Below are 19,354 nucleotides of genomic sequence, written 5' to 3' on the forward strand. Positions count from 1 at the left end.
AACTCCGCTTTAGCGGCACAGTCGTCGCTAACAGTACCATTGGCAGTGCGCAGCGAAGGTATTGACTGTGTCTTGCCGCTTGTGTACTTCACATATGACCAGAATTTCTTCAGATTTTCTACCAAATTTCGAGACAATTTTTCGTTGTGGAACCTATTAAAGGCATCTCGCATTGAAGTCCTTGCCAAATTTTGCGCGTTTGTAAATTTTAGCCAATCTTCGGGATTTTGCGTTCTTCTGAGCTTCGCATACTTTTTCCGTTGCCTCTGCAACAGCGTTCGGACCTGTTTTGTGTACCATGGGGGATCAGTTCCATCTCTTACCAATTTATGAGGTATGAATCTCTCAATTGCTGTTGCTACTATATCTTTGAATTTGAGCCACATCTCGTCTACATTTGCATAGTCAGTTCGGAAGGAATGGAGATTGTCTCTTAGGAAGGCTTCTAGTGACACTTTATCCGCTTTTTTAAATAAAATTATTTTGCGTTTGTTTCTAGTGGATTTGGAAGAAATGGTATTGAGCCTAGCTACAACAACCTCATGATCACTAATCCCTGTATCAGTCATGATGCTCTCTATTAGCTCTGGATTGTTTTTGGCTAAGAGGTCAAGTGTGTTTTCACAACCATTTACAATTTGCGTAGGTTCGTGGACTAGCTGCTTGAAATAATTTTTGGAGAAAGCATTTAGGACAATCTCGGAAGATGTTTTCTGCCTACCACCAGTTTTGAACAAGTATTTTTGCCAACATATCGAGGGAAGGTTGAAGTCCCCACCAACTATAACCGTATGAGTGGGGTATTTATTTGTTACGAGACTCAAATTTTTTCTGAACTGTTCAGCAAATATATCATCGGAGTCTGGGGTGGGTAGAAGGAGGCAATTATTAACTTAGTTCAGCTGTTAAGTATAACCTCCACCCATACCAATTCGCACGTAGTATCTGCTTCGACTTCACTACAAGATAAACCACTACTGACAGACAGAAACACTCCACCACCAATTCTGCCTAATCTGTCTTTCCTGAACACCATCTGAGACTTCGTAAAAATTTCTACAGAACTTATTTCAGACTTTCTGTACCTATAACGATTTCAGCTTCTGTGCTTCCTATTAGCGCTTGAAGCTCAGGGACTTTCCCAGCACAACTACAACAATTTACAACTACGATTCCGACTGTTCCTTTATCCAAGCACGTCTTGTATTTGCCATGCACCCTTTGAGATTGCAGCCCACCCCGTACTTTCCCGAGGCCTTCTAACCTAAAAAACCGCCCAGTCCTCGCCACACAGCCTCCGCTACCCGTGTAGCCGCCAGCTGAGTGTTTTCGGCTTAGGAAAAAAAGTATCATGCACCAAACTGTGGCGAAGTTAAATATCATGTTGTAGCATGTTCTTAATTAACATTATTGGTAATTTCTTACTGTGTTTCCACATTTGTGTTATGGTGTTGCGCTGTCAAACAAGTGTTTGATTAGCAAACACGTTATCAGTCAACTTCACTGAACTATAGCAGTCAAATACTTTTCTGCTACTGTAGATGTTCAGACTGAATTGATAGTAGCGTTCAGTGACAGCATTCACAACATTTTGGCAATGAGGAAAAACTTTCAACACTGTTCACGATTTTTTCCCAAGTGTCAACATTTTGGCAGCAAGGATAAAACTTTAAAAATTGTTGACGATTTTTTGCCAATACTTTGGTAATGAGAAAAACAGGAACTTGATAATAATGAATTTTGTTGGAGCAAACCCACAGCATTTTTGTCAGAATTGGGCAATGAGTAGAAAGAAACAGCACTGGAGTGAAGGGAAAAATAATGAAGCAGGACACGTTTTACTTTTCCATGATTTAGAGTGTGTGGTTCCTTACTTTCATTTTTGTGGCAACACTGTGTGGCTTAACTATTTTTACATGTAGTAGCCTCTCAGAGTGCTAAATTGCTTCCTTTCCAGGTAAATGTTTGTGAATTTTGTAAACTGTTCTGAGCATATATTTGAGTTGTTCACACTGTGGTGTGAACCACAGAAGAGATTACTGTTTCTATTGTAACACAAACAGTGATTATTGTAAAAAGATTGGATAAAGGTGTGCAAAATGAATCACAGCAAAAAAAAAGGCACTCAAACACACAGCAGTGGATAATAATAAACAGCCAAGTAATGTTCACAACAAACATGTGCAAATTTGAAAGTTGTCACAGAAGAAATGTCTTGTGAATGCCATCTTTTCTCACAATAACAGTTTGTTATCTGTGACTCTTTGAGTTAACAAAGCGCCAATCAAATTTTCAAAATGACATAGGGTTGTCAATTTCAATTGCTAACTGGCAGGCATACCTAAAATTAGGAATGTCAGAGTTAGCATAGTTTTAAAGTTCACTGTTCAGTTACAGCAATCAGGAGATTCCAGTGAAAGTACAATTTTCAACAGGTGTTTTGTATAGACACATTAAGAAACACACTACATTTGTGATTGTAAATTCAAACAAAGCAACAAATTTACTAGTACTGAATTTATTCAGTGCTTTGGGCTTCGCCATTATGAGGGAGTGATTCACATTCAAAGTGATATTCCAAATGGAAAGTTAAATCAGTTGCTGCAAAAATATGATGAATATTTTTCCCCAAGCAACAAGCAGCACTGAAGGTTACAAGGCACACATTATGCTGAAGCCAAATATGGTGCCGAAATTTTGCAAAACTTACAGCATTTATTTTGTGGTCAAAGATAAAGTAAAACAGGAACTTTACCATCTTGAACAGAGTGAGGTTACTGAAGCCATAACCAACAGACAATGGGCAATGTTGATCAAAGTTGTACAGAAACTGAATGGCTCACTTTGCATCTGTGAAGATTTCAAAACGACTGTTAATTTTCAATCTATTGTTGATTCGTGTCCTATTCCCAAGGCAGAAGAGCTGTTGTCAAAATTAGCTGGTGGTGTGTGCTTTGTCAAACTGCAACTTAAACAAGCATATTTCCAAATCCCTTTGGACTAAGGCACACAGAGATTTATGGTAATAAATGCTTCATTTAGTCTCCCATTTAGTCTCTACCATTACAAAAGTTTACTCTTCAGCATAGCCAGTGCACCAGGTTTGAACAATTGATTTGGAAAGTTCCAAATGTTGTGAATTACCTTGATGACACAACTGTCTCAGGCACAACATCATAGAAGGTGTTACAGAATTTCAAATCTGTTTTCAAAATCCCACAGACAGCAAAGATAAGTGCATCTTCTGTCAGCACGAAGTGTGGAACTCAGGACAAATACTGTCTGCACACCACATCAAGCTGACACTACAACATAGTGATGCAATTTAAAATCTTCTGTCTCCCAAGGACAAATAAACTATTATCAGAAGTTTCTCCCTCATGTAGCTTCCATCAGTGAACCACTGAACATCTTGCTATGAAGAGGCACCAAATGGAACTGGACCATTGAATGCTAATACACATTTAACAAATTAAAACAATGTTTGCTTGATACCAAATGTCTTATGACATAGTATCTGAGCAAAATGCTCACAGTAGCTGTAGGTGCTTCAGATTGTGGCATAAGTGCTGTTCTGTTCCATCAACATCATGGTTCTGAATTACTAATTGCATTTTCTTCCAAGACTCTGTCAGTAGCACAAATAAATTACTATCAGATCAAGAAGGATGCTCTTGTAGTTATATTTGTAATGAAGAAATTTCATGATTATGTTTATAAACATGAGGTCATAAAAGTTGTTCCTACATAGTCAGCTCAACATTTGCAGCACTGGTCACTACTTTTATCAAATTAAGACTATATTCAGGTCTCAAAGCACACAAATACAGATCTGCTTTAAAATCTGCCAACAGGGCAAGACAAAAAATTTGGCTCATCAACTGATGTTTCTTTTTCAATTGCTATCAGTAATCAAGACACTGTGGAAAAATTCCCAGTAAACTCAAATTTAAATGCCAAACTTGCTGTTTTGTCTGACATCACACAGTACAATCAAAAAAAGTGGCCTAATGATAAGAAGTTACCTAATCAACCAAAAATTAACTTGTATTAGAATATGAGGCATGTTCTTACAGTGAACAAAGGTGTCATTCTGGTACTGTTGATTCAGAATCCAGAAAGACAGGAATGGTTAATGCCACAGTGCTTAAATCTAAGGTACCACAGATGTATCATCAATGGCTTTGGGGCATAATTCATACCAAACACATTCTGAGAGAGCACTTGTAATCTCCCCATAGAAAATTACCCTCTACCACGCAATAATTAATAATGGTCAATCAAATCATCCACATTTATTCACTTTTGAAAAGTATCTGATCGGATTTTCTAGTAATATATGCGCCGACAGCTCGTCGACGCCAAGGTATTTTTCTAGTACGTTTATTCTGTGGAATAACAGAGATACAGATATGTATTCTCCATGGTTGTTAGGGACGGATAATGAGGACAGCTTCGGAAGTATCTGTTGGAAGATTGTCGGGTTGCTAAAAGAGACATATTTGCTCTTCTTCTCGCTAAAGTGAGCTATTAACGTTTGTGCCACTAGTGGGTTATTTGAAGAAAGAGAAAAATTGTAAACGCAAATTAAGTAAGACTGGGAATCAACAGAAAACGGAACATGTAATGGAGATGGATTGAATATACAATTTTCTTCAGAAATAAGGTCTGTGACCCTTTTATTCCAGAGTGAATGACGAATGAGTTCTCTGTCTGAATCATTGATGATTGTCTTGGCCCTGTAATTAGTGGGGAAGTTTCAGCTGTGACGAAGAGAGCCTGCAGTCACCGAGTTTTTATAAAATCGTCCAAAAAGGCTTCGTCCACATCTGAAATTCTAAATCTGTCGTAAAATGAACTAATGGTTCAAACGATTGATTTTCCCAACTGAATGCAGCGCTTAACAATAATAATAGATATAAAGATCTTTTACAGCAAGCCAGCTGCTGAATATCAAGATGAGGGGCTCCATCAGAGATTCTATTGGGCTGAGTTCACGTAATGAAATATTATATTTAAAACTGTATATAGATAAAGGACAGAGAGAGAGAGAGAGAGAGCGAATGAAATTAGAGAAAATACGCAGAATCCTCCATTAGTATAATTGTTTGCCTGTCTCATCACAGATCAGCCTAAAGACAAAACAGGAGGCCCTTACTTTACTGTACAGGTTTATGTGTGAGAGACATTACACCAAGTTAGCGGCAAGCTGCATTCACATACTTTCATCATTTACAGCATAATCCATTATACACTGCTACCAGAAAAAATTGACAAAGACACTGAAATGATGTCAGCAGAATGCCGCTTTTGTTAAAAATACCACTCATCTCCACCTTGACAATATGTTCCATGACCACAGGCATCAAAACCCTCTTCATGTCTGCATATTGATTTTGCACGACCATTTCTCAGAAGGTACTGGCTCATTCTCATCAAGGCTTTCTCCAAATTTCCAATTGTGATACTGATGTCATTGATATCTTCAACAACAGCTACTCAGGCTTTATCAAATATCTTTATTGAAGGTTTGCCAAAATCTATTGTCCCTGATAATCGTACACAATTTTCTTCTCAGGGACTTAAACTATTTTCTGAAACCAATGGCATTTAACACTTCAGAACTGCACTGTGTCATCTTGAGGCAATAGACTTACTGAAAGATTCGTATTAACTTTCAAGTCACACATGATGAATCTGTTTCGATGGTACAGTAAAGACAATGCATTATTGATCTTCCTCCCTCAGTATAGGGTAATTACACAAGATGTACAATCTCCATCAGAGAAACTACTTGGATGACTGCTTCAAACATTAATGTCAATTTTCAAGCCAACCATAGCTCCATAAGCTGAGCTTCAACAACAGTTGAAACAATTTTTTTTTAAACCTAATTATCTGGTACTCATTTCAATTCATTGGGGTTCCTGAAATGGCCTCGAAGTGAGCATCCCACCCTTCCTCCAATGATACAAGACACTAGCAACCAATTTCTATCTTTATAATCATGCATCTTGAAACTGGCACATCTGGAACGTGTTGTGTATGATGGTAATGAAGCCCCAGAGCTCAAGTGCTATTTGTGGCTGCTAAGGAATTGAGACCACTCATTTCCAAGTCATTATCATTTCAACCTATCACAGCCAAGCCATCATTATACTGAGGTGACAAAATTCATGAGATACCTCTTAATATCATGCCAGACTTCCTGCTGCCTGGCATACTGCAGCAATTTGATATGGCATGGACTCAACAAATCATCAGGAGCCACTGCAGAAATACTGAGCCAGGCTGCCTTAATAGCTGTCCATAATTGCAGAAGTGTTGCTGGTCCAGGATTTTGTGCATGAACTGGTCTCTCAATTATGTCTCATAAATGTTTGATGGGATTCCTGTGGGGTGATCTGGGTGGCCAAATCATTTGCTACAACTGTCCAGAATGTTCTTCAAACCAGTCATGAATAGTCTGTTAATTCCTGTCGTGTGGCCATTATCAGATTGGAAATTTTTTCATATAAGTCACCTGACATCTCTGCCAGTGCACTGCCCTTTTATACCTTGTGTACATAATACCACTGCCACCTGTATATGTGCATATTGCTACCCCACGACTTCTGTCACCTCATTCTATCTTGATAAGCATCAGTCACTAATCAATTACAATCATGCCATATTGATCAGTGCCAGGAAAATTAATGTCATGCCTTTGTGTGCAATACTAAAATAAATGGTAAGTGACAAAAGCCACTTGAGGTTTATGAAGATGTGGAAACCTAGTGACATCGGAACTGGAAGGATGACTTTCGTTCCCTAAGAAGGAAATAGTTCCAAGACAGAACTCTCACCGTGGATACCCTTCTTAATGGGACCATGAATACACATGGTAGTTTCATCACCCAATCAACCAGCAGCTTTATTTCATTTTATTGTAGTTTATTAGTAATGTCTTGAGTTTGTTGTGCATGTAATCTTTCCATCTTTATGAACTACTCATTGTTCACAAGTAATAAAATCCCAAATAATCAGGCTGTATGAATGTAAATTTACTTTCACATTTTTCCTCATGTAGGTACTGTCTGTATTTCATTTTTCAAGAATAATGTTATTTTTAAGATACTACTTCATTTTTACATGTTTGTGTTTAATGACCATTTACACACAACTTCCTTTTAATGGTGATAAGGTCATATACAATGCATACACGTCTACAAAAAATCGAACCATGTTGGTGAAAAATATATTTATAAGTTGAAAACACAATAGTGTACAAAACTCAAAGATAAAAGTAACTTTCCAGTGATGTGTCACTGCCAAGTAACACAGCTCAATGAAACTTTGGCCATATGTAGAAATTACTGCTGCAGTGTAGTATAGTATAGAAGGTAAATGAAAGAAATATGCAGTGAAATTTTTGATGGTACTAAGAACATAGTGACTGGACCAACAAGCAGTGAGGTCATTTGCTCTTCTTGAATGAGAGTAGATTCAGTCTCAGTAGTGATTCTTGACATACCTCCATATGGTGAGAGGTGGGAGAATGTAATGCACCCACGAATATTGTTGAACATAATACTGGTAGTTTTGGTGATTCACGTGTTATGGTGTGAGAAGGCACAATGTTGCGTGAATTTGCTGACATCTAAATCTTTGAAAATGGTACACTCACCAGTCAGCATTATTGTGACACTGTACTCCTTCCCCCTGTGCTTCTTTTCAGGGGTGCATTTGCCCTCTGACTTCATTTTTATGATCGACAATGTGCAACTGCATTGAGCAGTGCAGATAGAGGAGCTCTGGGAATGAGAGGATATTCAGCAAATGGACTGCCCTGCCCATAGCCCAAGTTTAAATCCCACTAGCACATGTGGGATACATTGAAGAGATATGTTGCAGCATGACCACATGCTCCAGTGATCATCCAACAGTTTTCAACTGTGTTGGTGGAGGAATAGAGTGCCCTACTACAAAAATTCCTTGCCGACCTTGTGGCCAGCAGCCCAGAGCATGCATTGCTGTTTGGGGTGATTACACACTCTATTAAAAACCATGTCCCTCCTTTAGCAACATCCGATGCACCATTATGAATTGTGGTGAGTTCAGTGTAATTATTCTCTTTGAAAAAGTGTCCTTTCTGTCTCTCTCATTGTGCACTTCATTCAGTTACATTTTGTACTATACTGCAGCAGTTCTGTCTTTGGTCCAAGTTTCATTGAGCTATATTTCTTGATCATGGGAAGGATTATTTTAGCATATGGAAAAGTCAGAACAACCTTCTGTGAAATTAAAAGCAAGGGTGGCAAATCAAGAGTGCAATGAGAATCCCACTGTTAAACACAGCAGAGAGAGCTAACAGGTGAAAAGAGTACATTGAAGACCTATGTGAGGGGAAGGAATTGCCTGATGACATGATAGAAGAAGAAGGTGTTGGAGTTGTTATGAAATGGATAGGGGATACTATATTAAAAACACAATTTAAAAGAGCTATGGAAGACTTGAGATGAAATGAGGCACAAGAGGTAGATAATATTGAATTGGAATTTCTAAAATCGCTAATGGATGTGGCAACAATATGACCATTCAAATTGGTGTGTAGAATCTCTAAGACAGGTGACATACTAACAGAAAAATATCATCCACAATCAGCTTAACAGCTCATGTATCCAAGTTACTGACAAGAATAATATACAGAAGAATGGAAAAGAAAATTGAAGATCTATTTGATAATAATCAGCTTGGCTTAGGGAAGGTAAAGGCATCAGAGAGGCAGTCCTGATGTTGCGCTTGATAATGGAAGCTAGACTGACAAAAAATCATGACACATATTTAGAATTTGTTGACTTGGAAAAACAGCTCAGCATTGTAAAATGGTGCAAGATGTATGAAATTCTGAGAAAAATAAGAGTAGGCTATAGGAAGCAATGGGTAATATACAATATGTACAAGAACCAAGGAGAGACAATAAGACTGGATAACCAATTAAATGTTCCGATTAAAAAGGGTGTATGACAGGAATGAAATCTTTTGCACCTATTGTTCAATCTACACATAGGTGAAGCAATGATGGAAATGAAATAAAATAAAAAGATTCAATAAGGGGATTAAAATCCAGAGTGAAAATATTTCAGTAATAATATTCGCAGATAATGTAGCTATTCTCAGTTAAGGAGAAGTAGAATTATAGAATCTGTTGAATACAGTGAACAGTCTAATGAGTATAGAGCTGTGACAGAGAGTAAATTGAAAAAAAATGGAAATAATGAGATGAAGAAAACTGGAAGTAATGAGAAGAAGCAGAAATGAGAATAGCAAGAAGCTAAACATCAAAACTGGTGATCACGAAGTAGACGAAGTTAAGGAATTCTGCTACCTTGGTAGCACAACAACCCATGACAGATGAAGCATAGAGGGCAGTAAAAGCAGACTATCACAGGCAAAGCGGGTCTTTCTGGTCATAATATTTCTGTTACTATCAAACACAGGCATTACTCTGACTAATAAATTAATGAGAATGTAAATTTGAAACACAGCATTGTGTGGTATTAAATCATGGATTTTTGGGAAATGGGAACAGGAGAGAATGATAGTGTTTAAGATGTGGTGCTACAGAAGATTAGGTGGACTAATCAGGTAAGGAATGGGGAAGACCTCTGCAGAATCAGTGAAGAAAGGACCATAAGGGAAACACTGACAAGAAGAAGGGACAGTATGACTTCAGGAAATAGCTTCTGTGGTACTAGAGGGAGTTCTTTAGGGTAAAAACTGTAGAGGGAGGTAGAGACTGGAATATGTCCAACGAAACCAGTTAGACGACTGATGGAAAAAAAGTTACTTTTCAGTGACACATGATGCAAAATTTACTTTCATTCTTAAGTTTTGCATGGTAGTGTAAATCAATGGTTCGTCTGGTTATTGCCATTGTCAGGTCACTTACGGTTGTTGACATGTACCAGGTATGTGTACCAACACAAAAATATTGGTATTGTACCAAATATAATGTTCATTCGTGAAATATCAATATTCATGGATTAGTTTTTCAGACTGTTTTCCGAAATTAAAGCAAAATATCAAAGTGCATCTTCCAGTTGTTTCCACAAATATTGAAAGCTTTTCTAACTAGTAGCTTGTGCTTCTGACAACAGAAATTCTCTGACTTTTGAGAACATCTGCATGGTGACTGTCATACAATGCAATGGGTCTTCAATTGTTATAAAAAAAATTTCATATATCTTCAAAGAATGAGATTTCTCAAAGAAAAACATTTTACTTTTCCATGATCAGGCCCAACAGACCATGTGCTGCTACAAGTTTCCTTGTCCATAGTTTTCTATCCATCTCTGCCATCCAGCATCCATTCACATCTACGATTGGCTGTTGCAGGTCTTCATGGAGGCCATCTCCTCACCTCTTTCTTGGCCTTCGCATGGCTCCCCAACCTGTAGGGTTGAAATCCAGGAGCTTAAATGTCCACCTGTCATCTTCCATTCGGGAAACATGTCCATCGCACAATAGCTGCTTGCATCTCATGATTCCTGCTACATTGGTATCTTGATACAGTTCATCTGGCTCTTGGTTGTGTCTGATTGGTGTTTGTGCCAAACATCAGACCAAAGCTCATCTGCAGCAGTTTTTTCTCAAATATGAGGAATTTGTGAAAGTCCAGTTTTCAGTCAGATACTCCACGTCTGACAGCCATGTGGTATTACAAGTTAGATCAGGGTTTTATATAGCTGAATCTTGAACTGGAACAGGCACCTGGGCTGAAGCAGTTGTGTTATTGGCTTCCTGCCTATATCCTGGCACTGATCTCTACTTTCTATGACAACTTCTCTGTGGAAAGTTCTCCTAGCTATTTAAATTCATGGAGCCTCTCATAGGACCAGTCTGCTACATGCAGTGACTGTTGTTATTCCATATCCTGATGTGATTGGTGAGTCATAATGAGGTAATCCATCTTGGTTTTATTTATGAGTAGCCCAAATTTGCTGGCAGCCATCTCTAGTACCCTGGTCATTTGTTTTGGTTCCTCTTCAGAGATGTTGTTTAAGCAGATGTCATCTGCATATGGTAGATATTACAAGTTTTTCCCTTCAACTCAGATCACTTCAAAGTTCTGCTTCAAAGTGTCATGTATGATCTTCTCAAGGACAAACCTGAAGAGAGTATAAGACAAACCATCTCCTTGTCTCAGACCTCTCACAACTTCAAAGTCACCTGATACTCAGTTTTCCATCTTCACCTTACCATTTGTTTCTCTCAGGCAGATCTCTACTGTGCTAATGAGCTCCTGTGGCATCCCAAACTCTTTTAGACAACTTAATAGGCTCTTGCAGTGTAGGCCTTCTTGAAATCTACAAACAAAACGTGTAGTTCTGTACTGTATTCTCTCAGTTTTTCAGTGAGCATTCAGAGAATGAAGATGTGATTGAGTGTTGACCTTCCTAGCCAAAAATCCCATTGATATTCACCAATTATTGATTCTGCAAGGGTTAGTTCTATGTGCAAGGCAGTTATACAGGATCTTGTAGCATACACTAAGCAGTCATCATATTTCCATTTGTCACATGTCTTATGGACTGGATAGATCAGAGCCATTTCCATTCTGTTGATAATTCTTCTCTGGCAATGATTATTTGTATCTGGTGGTGTAGTCTTTCTGCAAGTTTCTCACCTCGTGTCTGGCTCATTCCAGCGTGTATTCCATTTTCTTATTCTTAAGTCATTTGATTTGCATTTTGAACTCATCCAATGTGGGTCGGGGTCAGCCTGTGTCAGCTGTGATTAGAGACTGTAAATATAGCCATATTTTGCATTCATTACAGTTGAGATGCTGGTTGAACCACTTGTCAGCCATTTCACTGTTGTTGATCAGAATTTTATCATCTGAGTCTGACAAATTTCTGTCTGGCCTAGTACCCTCTATAAAAAATTTCACATTTTGGAATATTTCCCTCATCTTGTTTTCTTTAAAATCTGCTTCCAACTCAACAATGAGGTTCTTAACATACTTTCTCTTTGCTCTTCTCAGAGTTGCTTGGGTAGCTATTTGAACCTCCTCAAATTGTGCTTTACCCTGCACGAGATCTGTCTCTTGCAGCTGTTTTCTCCTGGCTTTCTTTCTCTCTTCCAAAGCATCAGTGCATGTCTTTCCAAACCAGACCATCTTGTCAACTGAGTTTCTCTTCATTGTTTCCTTTGTGGCATCAGTCGTTAAGTTCCTGATGTCCCTCCATATTTGTTCAGGGTCTTCACTGCCATCTCATTCACTAAGTGCTTTGAAATGTTTGTTAAGTTGCAGTTGACATTTAGTCTTTATAGCTTCATCTTTCAGTCTTTACTGATTTTAAATTAATTATCCTTTTGGTAATTTCAGTTCTGACTACTTATAAAGTTTTTTGTTACTCTAGATTGTTTTATAATTCACTTTACATATATTTTATATCATTTCCATGTCACTATATCAATATTTTATGTCATTTTGGTAATAATTTTCAAGGTATTTTAGGTCATTAAAATCTGGGCCCTGCAGTTGCAGGTCCCTTTTTATGTTCATAAAATAAATGAAATATTGTATGTACACCCACCAAATGGGGATGCCAACAAACAAGAAAGCGGGATACTAAAGAAGTCAGCCAGTTCCAACAACTTCCCCCCTCCCCCTTCCCATGAGCTACACAACAGACACCACAAGAGTCTGTCACCACACAGTCATAATTTCCTAGTGTCTTTGATACCAGTGAAAGCCTTTACGTATGGTCAGCAATTTTAGGGCTTTATGGGAGATCTTTTAATAAGATTCTACTGTGTTAATTTTCACTTATTGCCCTTTTTGTACCCAAAAATTCTTCCTTTGGAATCCACCTAGCTATTCTCACATGCTTTGTTTTACACCTCCTGTGCTGCAGTCATTGTTTCTTTAGAAGCTTCCTTACAGAGACTGTACAGCATAGAGGAGCCCTCTCATCACAAACTCTTCTACTAGGCAAATGTAAACCCAGTGCTTGATCAATTTTTCTTCTAAACTTGAGACACAGTTCCTGTACATGTTCCTACCAGAACTAAATGTTTTGAGTTCCTTCTTGAGATAAGACATATTACCTTTTGATCCAGCTTACTGAGCATGTCCATATTTCCACTTGTTTTAACCATGCCTTGTAATCTGGTAATCGTTGTTGCTACAGTTTACTCGTGGTTGCTGATACCACTTTCAACATGGACATTCTGAAGAAGATCATGTCTATTCATTGCTGCCGGCTGGAGTGGCTGAGCAGTTCTAAGTGCTATAGCCTGGAACCGCGCGACCGCTACGGTCGCAGGTTCAAATCCTGCCTCGGGCATGGATGTGTGTGATGTCCTTTGGTTAGTTAGGTTTAAGTAGTTCTAAGTTCTAGGGGACTGATGACCAAAGAAGTTAAGTCCCATAGTGCTCAGAGCCATTTGAACCATTTTTGAACTATTCACTGCTATTGCATCTAATATATTTTGCATGATGTCTTGCCTTTTCCACCACCTGCAAAACTGTAATTTTTGCAGCTGATTGTTGGATGGTTAAAGTTTCCTCCGATGATGACATTACTAACAAGCTGCAGTTTTCCACAAGGTTTTTGTATACATCTGGGTGTGTATCTGGTGGTTGATAGGGATCTAATTAAAAGTTTATGCCCACCCTTGATACTGAGCCTTCCTCAAACAATCTTGTTTGCTGCTTCAATCTCAGTCTTGGTAGATTTCAATTTCTACTGCAACAAATACACTACCTTCATCACCCATTAGCCCATAATTTCAATACACACTTTGATTTTACCTAAAAAATTTCACCGCTATAAATTTCAAGTCTGTACCTAGTATTACGTGATCTCCATTATTCTTTAAGGGCACTTCAAACTCTGTTGTGTTTTTCTTTCTTTTGAAGGCTTTGGCCACTCGTCAATACAATTTTAGCAGTTTAATCTGATTGGAGCATTTATGTAGATCTTTCACTAATAATTTGAAGGTGTCTTATTGCTACCATTATCTGCACAGGATGGAGAGTCACCTAATTCAAAAAGACCTTCTGTTCATCCACAGACAGTCATCTGAAATTTGCATGGGATAGTCATAAAGTTTTAATTATTAGCTGGGAAAAGTTTTCTAATTAATTTTTTGTTTGTTTAGAAACATGATGCAGTTCATTGATAAAGTGGGGTGGTGTGCAGTAATTCATTGCAAGCTTCTTAAGGGGAACAAAACTTCAAAAATCTGTTCTGAGTTGGTGGAAGTGAACAGCAACAGTATACCATCACAATATACAGTGCTTAGCTGACTTCCTGCATGACCAAACATGTCTGAATGGTAAAGAATATATGAAATAAACAATGCCCTTTTCCAAAAAATGAGACTAATTTGGAGTAAGGTGCAGCAAGGGATACACTGTTCTTTGACTGGGTCTCAGCTGGAGTATTTGAGTTTCGTGTGAGGCTCATGCTAATCATATCTTATTTTAGGCATTAAGGAGGTACAAATAAGAGCACTAAGATTGTCAAGAAAAATGTTATTTGCCCACTTTACCATGTATAACTGATAGAAGAACTAGATAATATCTAACAAAGAGTGGTGTCTTTCATCACAGGATCATTTAGTCAGTGTGGCAGTATTACAGATTTACTCAACAAACTCCAGTGGCAGATGTTACAAGAGAAGGGTTGTGCATCACAGAGAGGCTTACTACGGAAATTTCTAGAGAGTCCCTTCCAGGAAGAGTCAGACAACATATTACCTCCTCCCAAATAAACCTTGTGAAATGATCACAATGCAAAAATTTGAGAAATTAGAGCTAATACGGAGACCTACCAACAATCATTTTTCCCCATACACCATACATGAGTGGAATAGGAAGGAGTTATCAGTTAGTGATACTAGAAGTAGCCTCCACAATTTCCTCATGAATGGTGGAAATAGGGAGACCATTTTGAACCTGGCAACGTCCTACAATTTAAAGGCTGAAGCAAAAGCAGCTACTCGAGTAACAGAAACTTGCGAAACAGCTCTTGATCAGTTTCTAGTCAAGAAGAGTTTACACAACACCTCACTAAAAATTTTCAATGCAGGCTTTAGTGACCACCTTGCTCAAATAGTAAGCATAAAAGTACAAGGCAGTATTATTAACAGTTCTGTTTCACAAGATGAAGTAGCTAAAGCAACAAAAGGACTAAAAAATTTCAAATCGGCAGGTATTGATGGTATACCTGCAACAATGTTAAAGAAGAGTGCATCAAACCTAATTGAAGTACTCACACACTTATGTGACTGCTCACTTCAGGCAGGCACTTTCCCCGATGTGTTGAAAACATCAAAAGTTATTCCTGTATATAAAAAAGGGGATAAAGACAATGAAAATAACTACAGACCCACCACAATTTCCTCCTGCATCTCTAAAGTACTAGAAAAAGTTATGCATGAGAAACTTATGAAATTGATAAATAAAAACAGCATCCTATGTAATGAACAACATGGATTCAGAAATAAGAGGTCAACAACAACTGCTGTCTATGAGTGCATCAATTCTATCCTATACCTGATGGACAAAAAACAGGAAACAATAGGAGTATTTATTGACTTGTCAAAAGCTTTTGACATGGTGGACCATAAAATTCTGCTATCAAAGCTTGAAAGATATGGTATTCGAGGTCCATCCAACAAGTGGATCAGTTCCTTCCTGACTAATTGTAAGCAGGCAGTGAGCATCAAGGACACAAATATTGAACTAAAACTGTATCTAATCACTTATCTGACTACAAACAAATTAAATGTGGTGCACCCCAAGGATCAGTAATGGAACTCCTGTTTCTTCTGTACATAAATGCTCTAAGCTTAAATGTAGATGCACACAAAACAATCATATTTGCAGATGATACCACAATTGTACTAAAAGGTGACGACGATGAACAGTTACAGCAGACAGTAAACACGGCCACGAAACAACTTAGCAGCTGGGCACAGAGTAATCAGCTTGTAATAAACAGTAAGAAAACCATTGCTCTAAAATTCCACAATGTTACTAACAAGGACATATTTATCCCATCAGTCTCTATCAATGACGAACCAGTTGGTAACAATACTGAAACCAAATTCTTAGGACTTTGGCTGCAGAGTAACATCATATGGAATAGGCATATTGAATATCTAAATGCAGAACTGAGCAAAACATGTTACCTTCTTTGTTCATTAAAATCATGCTGTAGTGAGAAAACAGTATTGAATGCATATCATGCGTACTTTCATTCTTGTCTTAGATATGGGGTCACCTTCTGGGGAAACTCTAAAACAGCTAATAGCACTTTTATACTATAAAAAAGAGCCATTAGAATCTTGTTTGGGTGCAAGCATAGAGACTCTTGTAAACCCCTGTTTAAGAAATCTGTTATTCCTCCATTACCATGTGTATACATTATGGAAACCCTTTTGTTCTTTAAATTAAATGTAATAGGCAAGGACTGGAGACTGCAAAAAAACTGTGATGTACATGATCACTTTACCAGACAAAACAGAAACTTACATATGACTCAAATCAGCTCAGCACTGTGCCAAAAAGGTACTTTTCACATGGGAGTTAAGCTTTGTAACAAACTTTCTGAAAACATAAAAGCTATCACTGAGGTCAATCCGTTTGGAAAATCTCTAAAGTCATATTTACAGCATCACTGCTTTTACTCCATTGAAGAATATTTAAATTTATGAAATGTGTTATATAAATACTTACGTGTAAAGTGTATTATTGTAACCCTAAATATGCATGCCTTGAAAAGACTTTCAGCCTGTCTGTATATTTATAACTTGACGTGTCCTGTGTCTTATGCATAAGCTGCTATGTAGACAACAGGACCAATAAAAATGACAATACAATACAATACAACACCATCAGGAGGCTTGTGAAATATTGATGTACATGTAGATGTAGGTTCCTGACTTCAGACAGGTGATGGAGGAACAGAATTAATATGGTCACTAATTGATAATCTGTGTATTATTAGAGTGTTCCAAAACAGATTAATGCATATCAATAACAATAATTAACACAGTATTTTGTCAATTAATTTCAAGAAATATTTGTATCAGTATGTCAAAGTACATGAAGGTATAGAAAACTTGCCTGTGCTGGTTAACAGTCCTTTGCACAGCCATGGCTCCAGAATCAAGTAATCATCACTTTTTGTAATATGCTGCTGGCTACTTAGGATTTTCTGCAGAAGAAAGGTATACTTGAGGAAATTTATACTATTTTTCAGACACTACAATGATTCATATGTGATGAATAATTTATATGGAATTCAGTGTCCAAACCGGTAAATGTGTTTCCCTAAAACTTTTAGTTTATTTTATGTGCTTGACATCATATGCCAGTTAATGAAATCAGTTTTCTTGTGTAAGATGTAGTATAAAAGCCATGCAGTTTGTGTAAGTTTCTTTTCCAGCAGAAGAAGCAAATTCGTGTTTCGAACATATTCTGACTGTTTTTAGTTTTTTGTGTGTATATCAATGTTAAAGTTGGTTAATGCAGAAAACTGAAATCCAAGATGTTCACTAACTCTCGTATTTCTATAGCCTCAGTGACACATGAATCAGAAGTGACATGAGTTTTTGGTCAACTTACTTCAGAGAATATTCCTTAGAGAACAGTAATAGTGAACAGAAAACCATTTCTAACTTGTAACTAAAAACTGATGTGCACAATTTCAGTTTAATTCACTGTAAGATTTAAAATCAAATGAACTGAATAGACTTATAAGAAAATTGTCAATAACCCTACAAAAATCAAAAAATAACCAAGTAAATACATGATGGCATTACAATAACTAATTAAAAGTACCCAACTACATAAAATTTAAAAGTTATAGCATAAAAATTGCTGGCTGGTCACTGCCCTAAAATATGTTTGGGCTCAACATTTCATTGAGAGTCCTATTAGACAATTGAGGTGACTTGCCACTGTAAGTCCTTATATAGGCTGGTGTGGCTGCAAAAGCTATTAAATATGTACTGAAATTAGATATTTTTTGGTTTGTTAATGCAGTGTCATTGTATATGTACTTGAATATTGGTTTAATATAATAGAGGGAAACAATCCACGTGGGAAAAATTTATCAAAAAACAAAGATGATGTGACTTACCAAACGAAAGCGCTGGCAGGTCGAAGGACTTTCAACTTTCGACCTGCCAGCGCTTTCGTTTGGTAAGTCTTTGTTTTTTGATGAATATTGGTTTATTTATTTTTGGAGGGCTATCATTAATTGCTACCCAAACAAAGACAATTTTGATTAAAATATAAATTATTGAGCATTGGCTGGAGTAAACTTTATAGTGACACTGAATTTGCTCATAAATTTTCTCAGCCAATAACATGGTAAATATGAACAAATTCTAAGAGAATTTACATAGCAATTCTTATAAACAGAGATAACTGATCAGCTAAAATGCCATACCTCAACGCCATCTGGATCACCGATAAACACTATGGCGACACCCAGGAACCATATTTTGTATATAGGATAATAATCATCATATATTTTCTTCAGGATTGGTATGAATTCTGAAACAATGATGTTGAAAGTGTTAGAATATTTTCCTACACATTATCAATAGGTAATAAGACAAAAACCATAAAATGTCTTATTGAATGACAGCATCCTCTCAGCAATAGCCCTACAAATACACTATTGGTATCCTACCAGGACCCTGAGAATTTGAGAATATTATTCATATAAGATGTTAGGAAATAAAATTTGCTAGGCATGCTTTCCCATTTTTCACTTTGAAAATGATCTTACTTTATCAGTGTGCCTATGTCTCCAATCTACCACAGCTCATTTAATGAGGGTATTTAATATATCCTGACTTATTTAAAGTAACAAAAATATAGCTGATAATTAATTGAAATCCTCAGCTGTCAACAGGTGTTGTTGATATACCTCGATGGGGACGGCTGAAAATGTGTGCTCCAACTGGGATTCGAACCCGAGATCTCCTGCTTACATGGCAGACACTCTATCCATCCGAGCCACCAAGGACACAGATGAATAGCGTGACTGCAGGGACTTATCCCTTGCAAGCTTCCCGTGAGACCCACATTCCCAACTGTCCACAATGTACATACGTAATGTTCCTAATAGACAGTCAGGAATGTGGGTCTCATGGGAAGTGTGTAAGGGATAAGTCCCTGCAGTAGCACTATTCATCTGTGTCCTCGGTGGCTCAGATGGATAGAGTGTCTGCCATGTAAGCAGGAGATCTCGGGTTCGAATCCCAGTTGGGGCACACATTTTCAGCTGTCCCTATTGAGGTATATCAACAACACCTGTCGGCAGCTAAGGGTTTCAATTAA

The 19,354-nt window shown here is 37.6% G+C and overlaps 1 protein-coding gene across 1 annotated transcript in view; it reads right to left on the minus strand.

Moving 5' to 3' along the window:
- LOC124555122 (cytochrome P450 4c3-like) overlaps positions 1–19,354 on the minus strand; it is a 189,288-nt gene that overhangs the window by 122,901 nt on the left and 47,033 nt on the right. Inside the window, exons 2-3 of the mRNA XM_047128927.1 lie at positions 18,456–18,562; positions 17,126–17,216 (exon numbers count right to left, since the gene is read on the minus strand). Coding sequence (XP_046984883.1) covers positions 17,126–17,216; positions 18,456–18,562 — 198 coding nt within the window. The remainder of the gene's footprint in view (positions 1–17,125; positions 17,217–18,455; positions 18,563–19,354) is intronic.

Source organism: Schistocerca americana, chromosome X, assembly GCF_021461395.2.
Source record: "Schistocerca americana isolate TAMUIC-IGC-003095 chromosome X, iqSchAmer2.1, whole genome shotgun sequence".
NCBI lineage: Eukaryota > Metazoa > Arthropoda > Insecta > Orthoptera > Acrididae > Schistocerca > Schistocerca americana.